Source organism: Thunnus maccoyii, chromosome 4 (genome assembly GCF_910596095.1).
Source record: "Thunnus maccoyii chromosome 4, fThuMac1.1, whole genome shotgun sequence".
NCBI classification, from domain to species: Eukaryota; Metazoa; Chordata; class Actinopteri; order Scombriformes; family Scombridae; genus Thunnus; species Thunnus maccoyii.
This window is the reverse complement of record NC_056536.1, coordinates 2616442-2638729: the sequence shown is the minus strand read 5'-3', so window position 1 is coordinate 2638729 and position 22288 is coordinate 2616442. Positions and strand designations below refer to the sequence as shown.

Below are 22288 nucleotides of genomic sequence, written 5' to 3'. Positions count from 1 at the left end.
AATAAAGCGCAGGGCTTTGTCTATCTTCTTAGGCTGGGCAGACCTCGACCGGCACCACTGAGTGATGGCAGAGAAGATGATTTTCATCTGAGGGAATTGTCAGTGGAGATCTTGCAGGTCCTGTTTGATCCCTGCAACGAGCTTGATGCTCTTGATGTTCCCAAGGTCATTTCCTCCACAGTGGATCACCAGGACATCTGGCACAGCTCTTCCTCCAAGGCACCGATGAAAGAAGAGGAGGAGGTTTCTCCAAACCATGCCTTCCTAGCTGAACCACTGGACCTGGGCACAAAACTTTGGTGTGTCCACCTGCACTGAAGGGACAACCCTAAAAGATTTTGCATTGCAGTTTAAAGGATTTGTGGATTCCTGCCCTGAGCTGAAGAACAAAATAAAAAAGACTGCAAAGAAATGATGAACTCCTCCCACTAAAGTGGGTAAGGACTGACAATACAAGCCTTCCATAGCTGTGCACTGGAGAGAGGTAAATTTGCCTGTTATGAGCTGCTGCAGTGCTGGACCAACATGGCTGCTACGAGCTAATTTTCAAAAGTATAAACCCATTTCTCGACTTGTTCTACTCAAATTCATGCAATGAAGTAGAAGACATAAGCATAATAAATCTCTTGAGTGTGGGTGAAGCTTGCCTGTCAAACACACATGCATAAAAAAATGATTGTCATAACTGCCATGATCAAAAACATTTGATTTTAGTACACATGTACACATAACGTACTGATTCATACGAGGAAGTTACATGGTAAATGTTGGGAAGTTACACTTTAAAACCCCAATTGTTACTCCATTGTTTCTCGTTGTTTTGTTTTCTTCCACTGTACCTACATTTAAGTACCAGCAAGAGCCGGAAAGTATTTTATATATACGGATTCATACGAGGAAGTTACACCGTAAATTCCGGGAAATTACATGGTAAGTGATGGGAAGTTACACCGTAAAATGCGGGCTGTATTATAAAGTGTTACCAGAAACATAAACAACTTTGTTCATTTATTAGAATTTATTAAGAGTTTTCTTTTCATGATGTTATTTCCTCCATTAGACTGTTTCTTGCTGACAGACAGACTCTTCCTGACTTTAATTTTATCCATAATAACAGTTAAACACATTTATATTTTACGTCATTTATCGTCATTTCTAGTCAGTCACGTCAGGCTGAAAATTCCTGAGTGTCGGGTTCGATATGAGTTAGATAATGTCCATTTTCCCAGAAACATTTAGCCAAATACATATTTTCCAGTGTTCAAAAGACACTATGGTCATATTCTGGGTTATTAAAGAATGAATTCACAATCAGAATATCAAAAAATAGACTACAGATGCAAATAATCAATAACTAGTATAAACGCATTCCGCGAGTAGAAATGGTTCACACAGTATAAATACAGAATGCAGGTTTTTATTCATGTTTTTTTTTATTTGGGTGTTTGTTAAACATGTAACAGGCTGCAGAGAGGAAACAGCTGCTGCAGTGAAAAAAAGTGCACCTTTATCAGTATTATCACAGTGCACGTGTGCAGACACAAATTCCATCAGAAGTTTCTACAGCTGTTAAAGCCGGCTGACAGCTCACAATTAACAGATTTTTAATTATATGATGAATCAAAAAACAAATAAAACATAAAATTTGGGAATGATACACTTAAATTTAATCTGTAATCTGTCTCCACTTCGGTATGAAACTGCAGATCAGTCTGATCAGCTGCAGCGTCCAATCAATAACTGATATCCAATAAGGGGGCGTGTCGGCCGGTAAAAGACTTCCGTGAAGGCTGCTCTCGTGTTTCCTCGCTCCTCGCTCCTCAGAGATCCATCCTCGCTCCTCGCTCCTCGGGGCAGAATAAAAGACTTGGGACGCCTGTCAAAATGGCGCATCAGGAACAACTTCCGGTTCAGGCGAGGAGCGAGGAGACATAAATGAAGAGACTTGAGATGTACCCTTGGGATGCACCCTATGAACCCGACCAGCTCTAATCATGGCTGCCACTTAGATACTTCCGGGTCATTTCACTTAGTTAGGAACCTTCCTAAGCAAACAAAGACTATTCGACCGTAAACTGTGTGTTTTCATTCACAGCAAGGAGTTTAAGATGGTTTAACATTTGTGTGCAAATAACGCGCAACTCTGACAGTGTTGAGTAATTTTCCGCCTTTGGCGTCACATGAAGGGAGCTGCTCAGCTGTGTTCTCGTGTCATTGGAAATATGTAAACTTTTCTGTCATGGTGACAATGTCGTGAGCATAACTTTTGAAATCCAATTTTAGGACACAACACCTGTTAGGATTATTCATTCGCTGTAAAGCATTAAGTCAGGTGTAGTACCCACTGTATGTGTTTGCCGGGCACTTTGAACACAACTTCTCAAAGTCGCCCGTCAACTATTAACGTTTTTTTTTTTACCATATGCCTTGAACGCAGCATGACACAACAACGAAGATGGCGTGTTGTGGAGACTGTTTTTGTTGCCAATGTTGCTGCAGAGACGGAGAGACACGGACACCAGAAGAACTGGTATGAGAGGGTATAGTAATTTGGCAAAGTGGGAATCTCTTGGTTATTTCAAGATTAGATTTTTTTTCCTCAGAGTTTGTCATGAGCTCTCTTTGGTGCTCTGATCTGGACTGCTTGCTCCACCCCGCTGTTCTTGTATTGCAGCTTTTGCAAACAGGCCACGATTATCTTAAATTAATTCACAATATATAAGCAATAACTAGGCCAAAACAGAGAGTATCTCTCTTTACAATGTAAGTGCATCACATGGGGATATTGCTTGCTGTTTCCCCCTGACGCTTATGTAGAGAAAGTCCATGGACCAAACTCCGTTTACAAATATTGTAAATTATGGCTTCTTCTCTTTTCAATGAAACTGCTTGCTTACTGTAACCTCAATTAAACGTTTTACGGTGTTAAATGTTAGTGTTAAATCCGGCGTGCATGTTACACGCAGATTAGCAATTTATAGTATTTGATTGTCCTGTTAGACCAACTATCCTCAAACATCCAAATTAGTTTAGGTTTTGCTTAATGAAAGTGTTGCTTGGTGGATCATCAATATGCCAAATTTACTAGGTGATATCAGATGACGGAGTTATTCGAATTGAGGATCTAAGGACAGAGGATGTTGTATTGCTGTACAGACTGTAAAGCCCTCTGAGGCAAATTTTTGATTTGTGATACTAGGCTGGACAAATAAAATTGGATTTGATTCGTCTTTTTTTCGTAGACAATCCTTGGGGAAATCCGAGACGAAGAAGATGAGATTCTACCCAGGAAGGACTATGAGGTAAGAGACTTGTGAGAAACCCTTAGACAGAGATTTCCAGCCGTGTGTTTGTGTAAATAAACACACATGAGACGGTAGTAGGTGTATATGGATGTATAAAGAGAACTGGATACAGGAAGAGCGCCAGGCTTTGAAGCCAATTTGACATAGCGGCCAAACCGTATAATTACAACGTCACGTGATGCACACTGGCCCAAAAAGACTTTTCCCCATAGACTTACATTGTGAAAGAGACGTCTGTAAATCAGCGGATAAATTTCGATAAGTGTCACAACCCCCACGAAATGACTTGTCTCACTATCAGAATTAAATCCGTGCGGTCTGATCACATTTCAAAAGCCTCGAAGAGCCGCATGATTGAATTGTTTTATCCCCATTCAAGTTAGCCGGAGGGCTAAACCAGAAGTAGCCGACTCGGCCAGCGAAAGTCACTAGTGCGCATGCTCTATGGGCCGCACAATGCGGAAGATCCAGGTACTTTCATTCCGGGGGAAGTTGATCTTTTTTTTTTTTTGCTTCATGCGCCACTGAGCAACTTTCATAGGAATGAATGGGGCCTCGCCTCCAACTCTGTATCCAGTTCTCTTTATACATCCATTGTGTATATATACTGCGAAACTGTATTGCAGTATATATGTGTAACTTTTTTTTTTGTAATAAACCAGTAACAGGTACATTGCAAAGCCCTATTACCCAGTAATAAAGTTCTTTCTATAGATCCAGTCTGTTTGGCACTTTCACCAGCCTGCCACTAGTTGTCCTGTAGTGCGCTGTGAGTGGTGAGCTGCCTATGGGCTGGTGCAGGTCAGTCTGCCTGACTGGCCTGAGTTCTTGGCTGCTTGTGTCTCTGTCCCAAGTGTCAACGTCCTTATCCTTGTCCATAATGGTTTGGGCTGGACTACTGTGCAGCCTGCTGTGTTGCTCAGGGTGGTGTCTTAGAGTCTCCTTCTCTGCTGGTCTCAGGTAGGGATGCACGATATTATCGGCACGTCATCGGTATTGGACGATAAAAGCTCTACAATGAAATATTGGCATCAATGAATTCTGCCGATTATGAGAGGCCGAAATGTTGCCTTCCCCTCCGCCGCCTGACTGTGCTTCCCTCGATGGACTGTGTCACCCCGACGGTCTTGGTGGTTTCCTCCGCAGGCTCCACTTCACTCAGCTGCCCGTCAGACCAGCTGCTTCTTCCCACTTTAACCTGAATAACAAACCGGTGCTCGGTGCTCCGGTTGGATCCACATGGAGAGCCGAGGCTAAGGTTAGCTGGGAGGCTAGGTGGTGGTGGTTCACTGAGGTCATGCGGTGGCTAACGCTCTGTTAGCCTGTCAGCTAACGGTTAGTTACAAATGCATCAAAAGGCTCACCTTCATCTTGCTTGCAGTTGCCAAAAACATGTCGCTCGAATATAACATCCCTCGCTGGCTTAAAATGTCTCTCCAATGCATTGAGTATCGCTTCTGTATCCTTCCCCTGCTCTGCTGTAATGTCCAAGTTATGCTTGTATATGTGGCAACATTCACTGCCCATCACTTTCCGCAGGGTTGCAGCCTGCACCTCAGCTGATTTGTCATTTAGTCCCGTTGCCAGTGAATAGTCTTCAAACTCTGCTCTAAAATTATCCCAGTAACTTGAGAGGTCGCTGGTCATCTTCATCTCCTCAGGTGGTGAGATGCTTGACGCCATGATGGTGCTACTGGTTTGAGTCTAGTTAGCTTGTTGGTAGCGTGGTATTTTCTTTCCTATTGTAACTGCTTTTATGTCCTCGCTGGCGATGTAACTCCTGCCACAGTGAAGCACGCACGCATTTATATTCGGGTCCAGTTTCTTCTGACACCATGTTGGTGTAAATAAATACACATGAGATGACAGTAGGTGTACATATACTGCGAAACTGTATTGCATTGGGGAAACCAGAACATACCACTACAAACGCTATTGTCTGATGGAATGTACCATTTACACACAACACTAGAGGGGGGTGCTTGGCCCAACAGTCCCTTATAACACCGTGTTGGTTCAAGGTGGCCTTGCGATACAGAAGAATCATTCAAATTTGTAAAAGTAATAGTTACACTGCCTTTATTTTGCCTTTAACAGAGCCTTGATTATGACCGCTGTATCAGCGAGCCCTATGTGGAGGTTCTGGAGGGGATGGACCACAAGGTAAGACAAGTTTAAACTATTTTTGTTTTTTCTCAAAAAAATTTCACCTACTAAAGACTTAACTCAGCTTCTTTCAACATCAAATTTGGCGTTCCACAAGGGTCAATTTTAAGGCCCTTGTTGTTCTCAGTTTACATATGTGATCTGTCTAATGTTTGTAAACTAGTTTATTATATTTTGTGAAAACAAGCATCTTTAATTCTCACAGAAACCCAAATGATCTGACTGCTAATTCATATGTCTAAATAACTTGAAGGTGCAGTGTGTAGAATTTAGTGGCATCCAGCAGAACAGACTTGGCAGAAATGGAATATCATACTCATAAGTATGTATTTAAATAGTGTATAATCCCAATAAAATAAGAATCATTGTGTTTTCATTACCTTAGAGTGAGCCCTTTATATCTATATTGGGAGCGTCCACCATAGGTTCTCCTACATGCTTGGAAGGGGAGTGTGAGAGGAGGTGTATTCATATGGTTGCAAGCTGCAACCTCACCCCTAAATATTAACACTGGTTCTTTTTAGTTAAATAAACATTAAGTCAGTGTTAAAGGATGATGCTGGCATCATTCTATATTTGATCATTTTTTCCTCACCCCATTCACAACAACTAAACCAGGAACAGAAAACAAACTCCCACTGTCGAATGTCTTACCAAGGTCCTAGACTATGGAATTCAATCCCCACTATTTTTTCTACCTTATTGCTAGACCTTTTTATTTTGAATTTACATAACTGTATCGTAGAATGATGTTTGTGCAGATGATTGCATGATTTTTGCTATTTTGCTCTTGAAATGTGATGTTTAGAGTAACTCAAATACAAATAAATAAATAACTAAATAGAATAACTAAAAAATATTTGCAAAGTATACACTGTTCAATAATGTTAATATGCTATACAAACATATATATATATATATATATATATATATATATATATATATAGGGAGAGAGAGAGAGAGAGAGTATGGTGAAAACTATTCAGGTAGGATGCTTACTGAAGTATGGTTTCAGAAATATTAAATAATTTGTTTACCAAAAATGTACAGAAATTGAATGTGCTATGATTAGGGACTGTACAACCAAATATCATATAGACAACAGCTTAAGATTGGGATATTTGTATCTGTTGCTATTTAATGTTGAGAGCTATGGAAGAGGATTAGGGTCATATTAAAAAAAAACAACAATTTTCAGGACTGAATTCTGAGAATAAAATGATAATTTAAAAAAAAGTCTGATTTTTTTTCCCCCCATGATCCTAATTCTCTTTCATGAAAAGTCCTTGGTTTGATTTGATTTGATTTTGGATTTTTAAATATCAACAGCTTTTATAAACATTTCTTGCCATCCAATAGAAAGCCAAGAAGTATGAAGCAGTACGGTGGATGATGGTGTTCGTAATTGGAGTCACAGTCGGTTTGGTACGTGCATTTGAGATATTTGGTTTTCTTTGCTAGTTTCCAATATGCTGCAGATGAACAGAGAATGTTACCTTCTTTACTCTTTCAGGTGGGCCTGTTTGTGGACTTCTTTGTACGCCTCTTCACCAAACTCAAGTTTACTTTGGTTGGTGATTGTATCCTTTAACACACTTCTGCAAACTTCTGAATGTGATACAGCTCATTTCACTTACACATCAGTGATCTCCAGGAGCTTAATGATCACAGAAACTCAAAATACAGCCTGTCATGAGCTGTTGATGACTAAGCATCAGAGTCAGTGAGATTTGAAAAACATCAGGGACGATAATAGAAATAAATCCAGGACCTTATCATCCTATCCCTGACCAAGTCTGATATGTTGTACTTTATAATATGTTAGAGTCAGTAAACCTGAAACTAAAAGTTGCAATGTTATGAGAATAAAGTTGTAATTAACCAGTAGGACTTGATTCTCATAACATTACAAAAGTATTTCAACTTTTCTTGAAATCACAGATGGTGTTTATTCTTCACAGTGACTTTGTTTTAGTTCTATGTCGGTAAGACATGTTTACATCTTAACTTGTTTTCTGTAGTTTTGTGGAAAATCACAGGTTGCATTTTATTAGAATATTAAGTGTCTGCATGTGCACTGTACAGACCTGCACATGTCATTGTACAGGTCTGTAATTTCTTTATAATTGGCTAAGGAGGCTTCCTGGAGAGAACTATGCACTTTGATCAAATGATAAATTGATTGGTTGAGAGGATAATCAGCAGATTAATCGATAATGAAAATAATCATTTGTTGCAGCCCTTCTGGAATGAATGAATTGGAAATGGACCCATTGAACACTACCTCTGTTTTCCTACAATTAGTATTAAATTGCGTAGTTCTATTAGCACACTTAGTAGGAAATTATTAGCAGATTACTGAGCCATAAAATAAAGACTTTAATAATAATAATAGAAAATAAAGTTTTTCTACCTTAGCTTAAATGTCTGAAGCTGTAGAGAAGTGCAGTGACAAAGGCTGTCTCCCTCTGTCTCTGCTGGAGCTCCTGGCATTCAATATGACCTTTGTGTTCATCGCCAGTGTGCTCGTCCTCATTGAGGTAAGACTGCTCAGATATGTTTTTCCAATTCCAATGTAAGATGCAGTATGTCTAACTTTTTGTCACTTTAGTGTTCCCTTTAAAAAAAGTTTATTTAGAAAAACATGTTTCACCCCATTAAGTAGCCGTGTTTCCATTAGATATGAAAGATAATTCTAAGCGAACTTTTGAAATATCGCAAAAAAGGAAAATACGGATTACGTGCGTTTCCATCAACTGGTTTGAAGTGAATAAACTAGGCTATGCAACACATACTTTGATCAGTAGATGGTAGTGTAGGCTTAAATAATAAGTAAACAGTAAACAGAGTAGAAGAAGCAGAAGTTGCCAACCAGAAACAAAACAAATAGCTATACTGCCTTGATGAGAGAAAAATGGAAAGAGGTCTTAAGGAATTTGTTTCAATTGGGCAAGTTGTCATTGATCTTTCATGTCAGCTAGTATTGGCCATGCTTCATGCTATCTGGAGAGGCCTGAAGACGCCAAGAGCAGAAACAGCTGATCAGTCATGTGATTTAAATGTTCGCTACGTCATTATTTATTCGACAAATGCGTTTCCATTACCCATTTTACGCATAAACTCTTTTTCGACATTTCCAAAATCCACCTTAAGCGAGCATAAAAACTTTTTTGCAAAATTGAGGAAGTTTTTTTCGAATTTTGGTTTGCTTTTTTAATGCGATACTTCAAAATGCGCACAAAAATAGGTTAATGGAAACACGGCTTGTGAGACCCTAAATTCTAGTGTGAGATGTGTCCACTGGTTAGAAATCATCTCCACATAGAAAACTGTGAAACACATTGTTTCCTTGAATTTGCACTCAGCAACATAAGATCTTTTGTGTTTCTTGAGTCTTTAGTATCCTTTGGTATAAAACATCTCAGACTGGCTGAGGTGATAAGCAGTGTCATTACTATGCACTTTGGTCCTTTACAGGGTTACTATGAAGCCTTGATGTTTCTGACCCCACTTTTACCTGTTATTAATAGATTGTGATACATTATTTCACATTTAATTCCACTAAACTGTGGTTGTGATACTAGAAAATACACTCATCTGTAGAATCGTGAGATGATGGTAATATGTCATGTTTTATGTATCCAGCCAGTAGCTGCAGGTTCGGGGATTCCAGAAATCAAAAGTTACTTGAATGGAGTGAAGGTTCCTAGAGTCGTCCGACTGCGAACTTTCCTCTGCAAGGCTGCTGGCGTTCTGTTTAGTGTAGCTGGAGGTAAAGTATGACATATGTGTACACTAAAAGTGTTTTTGTATTGAAGTAGCTGACAGCTGACTTTTTTTTTTTTACCCATAATCACACTAAATGTGGCAGAGACAGAAAACACAGGACAAGTATTTACAGTCCAGATAATAAGTATTTGGACACTTGCACGTGTTCTTCAGGCTCTGTTGAACCCCTAAACTTAGGGCATAATGTTTTAAAAGGGCTGTATCCCCCACACAGTTCTTTCTATACCTGACCTGGGGTGACAGAGCCTTCTCTATAGCTGCCCCTCCCTCTGGAGCTCTCTCGAAACACATCCAAAACTGCACTGACCTGTCTATGTTCAAAAAACTAATCAAAACACACCTTTTCAGAACTACTTTTAATTGATTAATGTTGTGTGTTACCTTGTTCTTTTAGTGTGTTGTTTTTTATGATCCTTCTAACTTATTTAAAGTGTCTTTTTGATTGCCCTGAAAAGTGCTCTATAAATAAAATGTATTATTATCCTGTTAGTGAAGGAATTATTAGGGCCCGAGCACCAAATGGTGCGAAGGCTGTCTTGGAACTGAAGGAAGTATTATTAGGGCCCAAGTGCTGAATGGTGCAAAGGCCCTATTGTATTTGAAAGAATTATACTATTGTACTTAAAGGAATTCTTCTTCCTCCAAAAGAAACACATTTTTGAGGTCCTAAATGTGCTTGAAAACTTACGAAACTTTGCACATGCATCAGAAATGGTGACAAATGTCATATGTCTGGGACACGGTCGTGGCAAAAAGCTCAGGGGTGCTGCCTACAAAATTTCAAATGAAAAGAACCTACCCTTAAATTTGATGTAGATGAACGTAATTTGGTATGCTCATGTATCATGTCCAGATGCACAAAAAAGCCTCTTGTAACCATACCCTAAGTCCAACAGGAAGTCGGCCATTTTTAATTTACTGTGAAATTGTGCAGTTTTTGCCATTTCCAGATGTTGTATTTTAATGAACTCCTCCTAGAGCTTTAACCCAACCAACATCAAATTTGGTCCGTGTCATCTAAACACTTTTGTGATTAAAAGTTATCAAAATCTTGAGTTTTTGCTGAATGCCCTTGATGACATGACATTGAACCATGAAGGTTCTGTGTTTTCATCGAATGCCATTGCTTTTGTGGCGCAGTGAATTTCGATGTGTCGCCATTGCAAAACAAACTGTTGTAACTTGACTCCACATTGTCAGATCTTTCCCAAATTTCAAATGTTTGATAAGAGTCCCGGTCTGAAGACATGTACAGTCCCTTATTGAATCATAGTAGTAGTGCCACTTACTGACAACAGGAAGTTATATGCCCCATACTTTTATTAACTACTCCTAGCAGGTTAACCAGATTCAACAAAAATTTGGTCAGCTAAGTTGTAAGATGTTGATGATCCTAAATAGTGAAGCTTTTGAGTTTTCAGTAAAAGCTGTTTCCATGGCGACACATTATTTGCCATGAAACAGGAAACTGTTTTTTTAGGGAGTAGGATGCTTAAAAACTCACAAAACTTGGTGTACGTGGGGGTATTTAAAGGTCTGATATGGATCTTGGACTTGGATGTGGCAAAATGACTCGAGGGCACCCCTAGAAAATTTAAAAGTCAGTGCCGCCACATTTAAATTTGTCATAGATGAGCGAAATTTGGTAGGCACACCTATCATATCTAGATGCACAAAAGCCTCTTGGAGCCATACCTGAAGTCCAGCAGGATGTCAGCCATTTTGTTTTAACTTTTGTTTTAACATTGGAAGGTGTCATCTCAAGAAGTTTGCAATTAAAAGCTATCAAAATCTTGAGTTTTCACTGACCATGATACCATGATTATATTGATGTAAACCTAATCAAATTAAAGCTGAGGCTTGGCGCTTTAATATAGTATCCATTAGTTTATTTCAAATTGAATGTGCTCCGGATCACAGTACAAAGCGGAAAAAATGCTCCATTAGAAAGTATAAGTAAGTAGTATATTGATATAATCTTATGCAATCTAATCCATTATTTAAGTCCTTTATTAAGCAAAAAATGCCTAACATTTTATGGTTCCAGTCTCTCAAATTGGGGAATTAGTTGCTTTTCCTTTTATTACAGTAAGTTATATTGAATATCCTTTGGTTTTGGACTGTTAGTCAGACAGAACTAGTAACAATTTGGTTATGTCACCTTGAGCTTAGGAAAAAGAGATGGGCACTTCTCACAGTTGTCTGATGTTTTTTAGAGCAATGAGTAATTTAGAAAATAATAATCAGATTAATGGATAACTGATCATTAATTGTTAGTTGCAGCCCTAAGACTGATCAGAGATAATTGTATTTATACATTCTGACATTTCGAAGAGCTGATGGCAAGACCAACAACACACAATTAACACCTATTTAGTTACAAATTATGTAACCTTGTATCACTGCCACTGACTGAACCATAGCTGCTTATTAACAGGTCATCATGTCAGCTGTCAGTTTCAGCAAATGTAAGAACAAAGTGTTATTCATCAGGATATAGGGTTGAAAATGAAAAAAAAAAAAGATGTGACTGTGACTTATCAAACAGAGCTTTCATTTATATCCTGTACTTGTGAAGAGTCAGGATCAGTGCTGAGCAGGTGGGTGGAGATTAGCTCTGACTCAGTGTGTGTGTGTGTGTGTGTGTGTGTGTATGTTCACTCAGGTCTGTTTGTGGGGAAAGAAGGTCCGATGATACACAGTGGAGCCATTGTGGGAGCTGGCCTTCCTCAGGTAATAATCAGTGACAGGAAAGTAGAATAACTGAATGCACTGCTGATATAGTAGCAGTATAGTATGTATGTCTAAAAAGACTCCGATTTTAGGGTTTATGTATCTGATAATAACCTTAATTCAACCACACTAAAATCCATATCTCATTTCCATGTGAGAACTTGCAAAGACAGCTGCATTATACCCAGTTACAGAACACACAAAACACAAAACACCTTTAACATGTTGGCACTGTGAGGGGCTGTGGCCGACAATTTCTCTAATCTGACGATTATGCCCACTTTACCCATCAATTTGACAGGTGTGAGGTGTGAAAGCAAGGTAGCGTTTACCCTAACCCTAACTAAGTCAGGATTTTAACTTCTCAAGCTGTCTTGTTTTATTTTTGGGGCGGCTGTGACTCAGAAGATAGAGCGGGTAGTCCACTTATCGGAAGATTGTCGAAGTGTCCTTGGGCAAAATACTGAACCCCCAATTGCTCCCAAAGGCTGTGCCATCAGTGTGTGAGTGTGTGTGTGAATGTCCTGATGAGCAGGTTCGCACCTGCCTGATGGCAGCCTCTGCCATCTGTGCATGAATGTGTGTGTGAATGGGTGAATGTTGACATGTAGTGTAAAGTGCTTTGAGTGGTTGGAAGGCGCTATATATATGCAGTCCATTTACCATTTATTTTTCACACACTTCACACTGTCCATGTGTAAAATTGAATGCCTTTAAGGAGAGACCGTAAGAAACCGTGTGCCCTTATTCCTTATTCCAATTTACTGAGGCAAGACTATAAAGACACACAAAATACACTGACTTTTTTGAGAGAGATCAGGGACGCAGTGTTGTCTAGCCAGTAGGAGGCTATTTTAGTGTGGTATTTAGGTATCAACAATTTTGCCTTTAAAGGATAGGTTCAGAATTTTTAAAGTGTCTTAAAACAACAGTCAGGTCAATTAAAAGATCCTCTTCAAGTACCTTTTCAATGTAAGTGATGGGGGCCAAAATCCAGTGTGTTCGCACAGTCATTTAAAAATTACTTTTGAAAATGGATTTAAAAGTTTATCTGAAGCTTATATGAGGCTTCAGCAGTCTGCGTTAGTCATAACAAGTGGATATCTGTCACATTTACAGTCTTTTTAGCATCAAATTCCCTCTTTGTGTTTCCTCGGACAGTGTTTCCCTGTTGGCCTGCGGTGGAAGTATAGTAACAAAAAGAGGGACTTTGGCACTAAAAAGACTGTGACGTTGAAAGATATCCACTTGATTTGACTCATTTGGATGGCCTCATATTGGTTTCAGATAAACTTTTAAATACATTTTTGCACAGGAGGAGGACTGTGGATTTTGAAGGGATCTTGTAATAGCCAGTATGAACGGGAGGATTGATTATGGAAAAAAAAAAAAACCTATTTCATGTTCATTGTTGTTTTAAGACAGACTTGAAAAATTGTATTCTTCTTCAGATGACATTGTCAAGGAATGGCTTATATCAGTGAGTTGTTTCATTTCATTGAAAAAAAATGTGACTCGACTTAACTTTACTCAGCCTTACTTGACTTAATACGATTTGACTTGACAGAATTTAATTAACTAATGACTGTTAAATGGTTCAGCCACTGATGCATTTGACTCTTATTATGGCTGAAGTGTGCTGATCAGATAGTCTCTCCCTCTATCAGTTTCAGAGCATCACTTTTAAGAGGATCAAATTTGATTTTCCCTACTTCCGCAGCGACAGGTATGGTTGTGGTACACGCTCTCATTAACACAACACTGTACACTGTTACAAAATACAGATTGCAAATATTGTCATTAGTATAGCTCATTGTGCTGTCTTTACTGCTCTCAAGGGACAAGCGAGACTTTGTGTCAGCGGGTACTGCTGCTGGAGTAGCTGCTGCCTTTGGTGCTCCCATAGGTGGCACCCTCTTCAGCCTGGAGGAGGGCTCCTCTTTCTGGAATCAGGCCCTGACTTGGAAAGTGGTATGTCTTGCCAATACCCACATAGGTCTTGTGTTTTTTGTAGGTGTTGCATAGTGGCCCAGGTTATGCACACAGTGGAGAAATGTAATTGATTGTGTCAGAGTTGAGGAAGTCAGAAATGCCAGCATCATGAAGTACTGTCACTAAATAAGTACTATATGCAGAGACAACTTAAGTTTTATGAATTGAGCCTTGTGGTAGACTATATGACATCAAAGACTGTGAGATGACAAATACAGCAGTTGATTTAAGGATTTTGAACCGTACTTTATCCTCTGTTTCAGCTCTTCTGTTCCATGTCAGCCACTTTCACCCTAAACTTTTTCCGTTCGGGGATAAACTTCAACAAGTGGGGGTCTTTTCAGCTGCCGGGTCTGCTCAACTTTGGAGAGTTCAAGGTAAAAGCTCTATCACTGGCTGAATGAAGAGTTTGTGAGTGTATTTTGTAGACACATGTTCTTAAAGGTTCTTAAAAGTAAGTCGTACTAAGTAGAGCTGAAACTATTACTCAATTCATTGATTAGTTGATTGTCAGAAAATTATTGGTAACTATTTTATTCATTTTTCCAGTAAACATTCCAACTGAATATTTATGGGGTTGGACTTTTGGTTTAACAAAACACCACTTTTGAATAACTTTTTCATCATGATGGGCATTTTTTTTTTTCTCTGACATTTTATGGACAAAACCATTAACCATAATGAAAATAATTGTTAGGTTCAGCCCTAATGCCAACCATAATGATGTAAAAAAATTCTAAAAAATTCCAACCTTTGAAAAATAAAAGGCCATCACTAGCTTCATAAACATGTCTGTACAGTGATATCAAGTTTTGGAAAAAACGGTCTCATAAGCAAGTTTTTGACTACCTCGACAAGACTTATATCTTTGCTGACAATCAAAGTGGTTTCAAGAAAATGCAAAGTGAAGAAGATATTAGATATCTATCCAGCCTTTCCCCATGCAGTTATGGTGTGCAGTAGGAGTGAAGTCTACTTGGGCCATGGCTGTTCTGCACATACAGTAGTGACTTTCCACCACCAGTAGTGTAAGAAGTACTCAGATCCTTTTAAAGTGCATAAGTATTATCAGCTTGATGTAGTTATAGTATTGCAGTAAAAGTAGTGGTTTGGTCCCTCTGACTGATATATTATTATATATGACATCATTAGATTATTAATAGTGAAGCATCAGTTTGTAAGCAACATGTTACTGTTGTAGCTGCTGGAGGTGGAACTAATTTGAAGTACTTTATATACAGTTAGTCAAGTGCTTCCCAACCTAGGGGTCAGGCCCCTCCAAAGGGTCACCAGATAAATCTTAGGGGTCGTGAGATGATTAATGGGAGGAAAGAAGAAAAACACATAGTTCTGATGCACAAATCAGTTTTCAGTTTTTGGACTTTTTCTCAAATCTTTGATTTTTGGTGAAATATTGGATCATTTGAACATTTATCTAAATTAAACCATATGAGAAGTTTAGAGGTTGAGCTGTTAACAACTCATAGACATGTGAAATGTGACCCCAACTACACACTGCTTTCTGCAAGATGTCAAAAGCCAAAAAGGTTGGAAACCACTGGTTTCATCTTTAACAATGTGTTATATTTTAAAACTTGTTATATTATCCATTGTGTCAAATCTTCATCTGAAAAAAATCTAGTAACTAAAAATAAATGTAGTGGAGTACAATATTTCCCTCTGAAATGTAGTGGACTGGAAGTATAAAGTTGCAGAATATGGACATACTCAGGTAATGTACAAGTACCTCAAAATTGTTCTTAAGAACAGTACTTGAGTAAATGCACTTAGTTATTACTTTCTGCACACACAATATGTAATTTCAGCCACTAGGGGTCTCTCAATCAAAACAATAACAAAAGACGGAGTGTGATGACGGTGTGAAGTAGTGTGGGATCATGGGAGTTGTTGTGTTCATTATTAACAACTAGCTTCCTCGAGTTAGGATTACTCCAGTGTTCATCGTTCAGGATGTTTTTACCGGGAGCTGAATTATCCCCAGAGGTCTCCTCCTCTCCAAAACAAATGGACCCGGTTTCTAAAACAGAGAAAACCCTGAATAAAGCAGTTTCACATTAAAAATCAATGTTTCTCTGACACTGTTCAGCAGGCACAGGACGTCCGGTAGTGGCTGCTAGCCGAGCTGCTGCTAATGTTTGCTCAGCTTGTTTCTCTGATAACTTAAGATCCAGACGTTAAGCAGGTTTCCACCGGGAGCCGAATTATCCACAGAGGTCTCCCCCTCTCCAAAAACAAATGTACATGGGGATTAAAACCATAAAAATACTCAATAAAGCTATTTCACATAAAAAATCAGTGTTTCTCTGACGATGTTTGGCGAGCACCGGACTTACGGGAGGGGCTGCTAGCTGAGTTGCTGCTAATGTTTACACACCTTGTTTCTCTGATAACTTAAGATCCAGAAGTCTGATGACTAAAATCCTTTATCTGGTTAAAATATATAGTTAAAAACGACCAAGATTTAAAAAGTTTATCGTAAAACTTGGCTTAAAACTGAATAAAAGTCAATTTATAACAGTTTCTTTTGAACAACCACAATGCCGACATATTATCTTGTATGTGTATACTCTTTGGTAGACGTCATAGTGGCAAACAGCCACAACGCTGATGTATTATGTTGTAGGTGTATACTCTTTGGTAGATGCAATTGAAGTGGACAAACACAACGCCGACGCATGCATCTTGTGCACGTATACTCTTTGGTAGAGGAGTATGACGCCATTGACAGGCGACCAAATAAAATGGACCGTTACCTTTACTAAAATTTCTCTGGGTTTGAAAATTGTTGGAAACATTTGGGATAATGTAAGTACACAATTCAACAATATATATGACATAGGTCTCCTTCACTACAGTGGAGGAGCAAAGTGTTTGTAAACAGGAAAATCCTCAGCACTCACATCACATACAAGACCCTTCTCCTTACTCTTACAAGTGATCAACAGAGCTGCATCTTTGTTTTCGATATGTGCAGGTTACCAAGGAATCTCTAGAAAGCAGTATTAATACTGTGTAGATGATCCTGATAACTTGAATTGAATTGAATGGAATTGAATTGAGTTTCAATTGAGTATCATCATTGTCTTATTTATTAGTGTCTAGATGGAGACAAGAATTGCCACCTGTGGACTGCAGTGGACCTGGCCTTCTTTGTCCTGATGGGGATGGTGGGTGGACTACTGGGGGCACTCTTCAACTGCATGAACAAGAACCTGGCCAAGTATCGCATGAGACACATCCACCCCAAAGCCAAGTTTATTAGGTGATTTCTTTATCACATGTACACACAGGGCACAGTCCAGCTTCATCTACAACTCTCAAATACTTAGAAATGTGTCTCTAATTTTTTTTTTCACACATGTAATTACAGTAGTTGATCTGATCTCTGCCTTTTCCAGGGTTTTAGAGAGTCTGCTGGTTGTCATGGTGACAACAGTGGTGATATTTGTGGCTTCCATGTTACTGGGTGAATGTCGTGACCTGTCCTCCCCTACAACCCATAACAACACAGTAAGTATCATCTCTTTCCTCCAATGTTACAGTACTGAGCACAGGTTCTACAAGTCCCTTTCTACGTGATCAACTACAATCAGTATTTGAATTTTGAAAAACCAAGGCTGACTTAAAAGTCAGGACACAGTGCACAGTCATTTCTCCACACTCCCTACATTCATTATGTTTTTAATCATCTTTTATTAAATCAGAACTTACCTGGAGGCAAAAGAAAGATAATACCACACTGGATGAAACGTAGAACAGATGGGTGAAGAACCTGTCAGACACTGAACTTGCCCAGTCAGAGCAAGATGTCCAAAGGATTAAACTTTGCATCACATCACATCACACCACAGCATTTACCAGTAGTTGACCTCATTGCAGCAATGGAATCAGTTATGTAGGATATTCCTCAGCAGAACACTGTTTATCTTAAAAAGTGGAGGCTTCCACAAGATACCAAACCCCCCACACACACATCAAACCAAGGACTCTCTCTCCATTTCAAACACAGCTATAAATTAGTTGTGAAAACCAGTCAGCCACCCTGACCAAACCCCAAGCAAAAGCCATATCTACAGTTAAGGTAGATCAAAACCCTCCTGGAGTAAGCAGACATCAGGACAGGATTGGCAAGGGACTGCTAACTCTGAAAAGCCAGGTTTGGGGATACAAACCATCAATCATGAACAATATCATCACGTATATCTCAGACAGTAACATCAAGTTCACACGAGAGGACGTCAAGAACAACAGCTTGGCTTTTTTGGACTGTACCATACACGTTGAAGAGGACAGGAGCCTCCACATTGGAGTATACAGGAAACCCACACACACAGACCGATACTTACTCTTTGACTCTCACCACCCACTGGAGCATAAGCTAGGAGTTATAAGAACTCTGCACCAATGAGCTAATATTGTACCAACAAGTGCCCAGGCCCAAGAGAAGGCGCACAAACACCTGAAGGATGCACTTTAAGCATGTAGATATCCTAACTGGACCTTTGTGAAAACAGCCACAAGATCCAGGAGGAACATCAACACTGCGGGTGGTGAAGAAAAGAAGAATAAACGCAAAATCATCATTCCATACTTGTCTGGAGTATCTGGAAAAACTCAGGAAGCTTTTCAACAAACACTGCATCCCTGTGTTTTTCAAACCCACAAAGTCAGAAACTGGTCCACCTGAAAGACTGCACATCCAAACACAAGAAAATCAAGTGCATGCAGTCCAATGCCGTGAGGAATGCACAGACTTGTATAACGGGGAAACTAAACAACCATTAAGTAAATGCATGGCTCAACACCAACTTTGCAGGTCAAAACTCTGCAGTTTACGTACACCTGAAAGATAAAGGACACTCTTTCAAGGACAACAACATGTGTTTTGGATAGAGAGGACAGATGGTTTGAAAGAGGAGTGAAGGGGGCTATCTACATCAAAGAAGAGAAATCTTCCCTCAACAGAGGAGGAAGTCTACCACACCATTTATCCCCCACCTACAACCATTCATCCCTTCTCAGGAGACTTAACAACCATTCACATTTGGCCTCATGTGACAACTCCAATGACTGCCGTTTACACTTGGCCTCAGGTTACTCCAAGGACTCTAATGACTGTTGTTACAACAGCAAGGAGCACTAAAGAACCATGGCGTATCAGTGACCTCGGTAACGACCCCATAGAGGTTAAATGCCTGGGACTCCCTGCCACTCAGTTGGAACTGAAGAAGCCCCTTAGATGAGAGGCGAAACATCTTCAAGTATCTACAACCAAGTCCAGTTGCCCTTGATTCAACCCTCCTTGGATAACCATGACCTGTATGACTGAGAAACGTAACAGACACATTAAGTCGTTGTTGTGTGTTTTGTTTTCAGCTGTCCGGCAGCGAGGACATCAACTCGACCATCCGCCAGTACTTCTGCACCAACAAGACCTACAATGATATGGCCACACTGTTCTTCAACCCACAGGAGGCCGCCATCCACCAGCTCTTCCACCAGGATGGTGAGATGGGAGCATGCAGACATTCACAACAGCTTTTAGTTCATCTTAAATAAATCTTGTAATTGAAATATCTTGAAATTCCCCCTTGGATTTCCTTTCCTTGACACCTCAAGATGTATTGTAATTTTAATCTATGTAGTTTTTATTTTTCCAACAGGGTTAACTATCAGTAAACTGTCTTGACTGTACAGGCCACTGACATCTTTTTCTTTAACAGAAGGAAAAAATAGAATATGTTGACATTAGTGTGCTATTAACCAAAACTCAACATCTGAAACTGCTTCGTAGTAAACACTTTGTTTAGGACTCTGAAGTAGTAGAAGGAAATGTTAAGTTATAGTCTCTATGGGTTTGTTTGTTTTGGTCAGTGAGGTAACTGAGGGTATTTGATCAGTTTTTTACAGTGAACTGGTCAGCCGCATACACTTTGCCAAACTGATGCTCCAACAAACACAATCGAGATCAGCAAAACCCTTTCTATTTTGCTGCTGTTGCCCCCTTGTTACATTAGTTACCTGTTAAGCATCATGTTGAGTAAGGGGCAACCCTATTAGTCAAGGCAACTCCAGTTTTATTTGTATAGCCCAATATCACAATTCACAAATTTGCCTCAAGGGGCTTTACAGTCTGTACAGCAATACAACATCCTATATTCTTAAACCCTCTATTCGAATAAGGAAAAACTCTTTAGAAAAACACCCTTTAATGGGGAAAAAAATGAAAGAAACCCCTAAAAGAGCAAAAGGATGACAAAATAATAGATGACATTAGAAATCAGTACAACTAAGCAGGACTCGCCATTTTGTGTCACAAACTTGAATACAGTATTTTACCTCATCGCTAAAAGTGGCTAACCTATTTGATACCTACTAGTGGCCACACCTTTTATTAGGTTTTCTGTATGTGTGTGGTTATTTGCTCAGATTCAGGTGGTATATATTATTGACTGACTGGTCATAATAAATTCTTGCCTCCTGTCCTTCCTCAGGTACCTTCAGTCCTGTGACTCTGTCAGTGTTCTTCTTGCTGTACTTCCTGTTGGCCTGCTGGACGTATGGGGTGTCAGTACCCAGTGGCCTCTTCGTCCCTTCACTGCTCTGTGGGGCAGCTTTTGGACGTTTGGTTGCCAACATCCTTAAAGTGTAAATACAATATTCTTGTAATGTTCTGATGACCAAGAATTAGTTGTGGAGCTATGAAACATCACAAACATCAAAGTGATTCAGAATTATATTCTGTGTAGCACATTTTCTCACAAAATAGCCAAGGAAGTGAGTGAATGTCACTGAATTTAACTTTTTAGGTTGGTAAAAATGTATTTTTGTAAATATTTCACACATACGTTGCATTAAATTGTCTCAGTTAGTCTAGCTGTAGTAAAAACACAAGGGACATTCTTAGGTCTTACAGTTGTTGTAACAGTTGTTGAAAATCCACAGTGTGTGAGGAAAAATTTGGGTTTTTTCACTTTGGACAGAGCTCAGCTAGCTGTTCCGCCCTGCTTCCGCTATCTCTGTCCTTTTCCTCCACTGCTGCTTCTCACATCTTGCTTTCTCATTACACAGTCACTCATCATTGACTGGAGTGATACTGCTTCTTACTGTGTGTCTGTTCTCTATTAGGAAACTGGGAATGGACATCTACTCTGGAACCTATGCTCTCATTGGAGCTGCTGCATTCCTTGGAGGCGTGGTCAGGATGACCATCAGTCTGACTGTCATCCTCATTGAATCCACAAATGAAATCACATATGGACTCCCTATTATGATCACTCTAATGGTACACTGTCATGTTATAAATTTCATAATTTTTTATTATTAACCACTGTGCTAATATTTTAATTAATATGATTCCAACCCCCTACATGAAATTATTTTGTGTTTGTCTTACATCTGTCCTGAGAAATGTACAGTATAGATGTGTTGACACGAGTATTGTGTATCCTACAGTTTTGTTGGGTTTATCTCGTAAATGCTTTTGTGTTGATGATCAGGTTGCAAAGTGGACCGGAGATTTCTTCAACAAGGGCATCTATGACATCCACATCCAGCTGAGAGGAGTGCCACTGCTGGAGTGGGAGACAGAGCTTGAGATGGATAAGTAAGATTTGTGCAACTTATTTAACAAAGTACAAGACTTGGTGCTGTGTTTTTGTGCAGGCACATGGGGCAAAGTGCTGATCTGTGCCTGCAAAGTGATTTTTTCCTGAGGTGCTGAGGGATTTTTAGGGCCCGAGGCCTAAGGGCGAAGGCCCTCTTGTACTTAGGGCCTGAGCCCCAAAGGGGTGAAGACCCTCTTGTATCTGTTCTGTTTCTTTCTTTCTTTCTTTCGTTCTTTCTTTCTTTCTTTCTTTCTTGCAAAATGTGCTCGAGAGCACCACCTATGTAACGAATATGGCCGCCACAGCCCGTAGGAATGTTGTAGAGAGATTGAACCAAAACTCAATCATTCGTGTCATCAAGACCTACAAATCATTCGCTGACACCCCTGATCTTAATCCAACAGGAAGTCCGCAATACACACATGAAAGTATGACTTTTCCCCAATTTTGGACCCCGAACAAACACTATCTCCTCTGAGGGCGTTAATGGTATCGGCTTCAAACTTTAATACATTACTTATGACACTGTGCTGAACAAAAGTTGTTAAAAACTTTGTAGTAACTCAAACGGTTTAGATTTTATAAGCCCTGAAAGTTGCTGTGCCACATTGCACCTTACAATGTAAACCAATGGGGAGGCATTCTTCTGACGTCTAAACTGTAAGTCTGACCACT

At 39.5% G+C, this 22288-nt stretch overlaps 1 protein-coding gene across 4 annotated transcripts in view; it reads left to right on the top strand.

Moving 5' to 3' along the window:
* The window catches only part of clcn6 (chloride channel 6), a 33111-nt gene that overhangs the window by 580 nt on the left and 10243 nt on the right, over positions 1 to 22288 (top strand). The window contains exons 2-19 of one of the 4 annotated variants that reach the window (XM_042408890.1): positions 33 to 484; positions 2438 to 2530; positions 3243 to 3302; positions 5403 to 5468; positions 6831 to 6896; positions 6985 to 7051; positions 7905 to 8011; positions 9117 to 9243; positions 11926 to 11993; positions 13661 to 13719; positions 13832 to 13964; positions 14249 to 14362; positions 17102 to 17268; positions 17405 to 17516; positions 19383 to 19512; positions 20501 to 20654; positions 21135 to 21291; positions 21506 to 21612. In XM_042408890.1, coding sequence (XP_042264824.1) covers positions 2456 to 2530; positions 3243 to 3302; positions 5403 to 5468; positions 6831 to 6896; positions 6985 to 7051; positions 7905 to 8011; positions 9117 to 9243; positions 11926 to 11993; positions 13661 to 13719; positions 13832 to 13964; positions 14249 to 14362; positions 17102 to 17268; positions 17405 to 17516; positions 19383 to 19512; positions 20501 to 20654; positions 21135 to 21291; positions 21506 to 21612 — 1769 coding nt within the window. In that variant the 5' untranslated portion in view covers positions 33 to 484; positions 2438 to 2455. Of the gene's footprint in view, positions 1 to 32; positions 485 to 1809; positions 2333 to 2437; positions 2531 to 3242; positions 3303 to 4140; positions 4266 to 5402; positions 5469 to 6830; positions 6897 to 6984; positions 7052 to 7904; positions 8012 to 9116; positions 9244 to 11925; positions 11994 to 13660; positions 13720 to 13831; positions 13965 to 14248; positions 14363 to 17101; positions 17269 to 17404; positions 17517 to 19382; positions 19513 to 20500; positions 20655 to 21134; positions 21292 to 21505; positions 21613 to 22288 lie in introns of those variants that run through there. The other 3 variants (XM_042408889.1, XR_006095810.1, XM_042408891.1) reach the window with 3 other exon arrangements.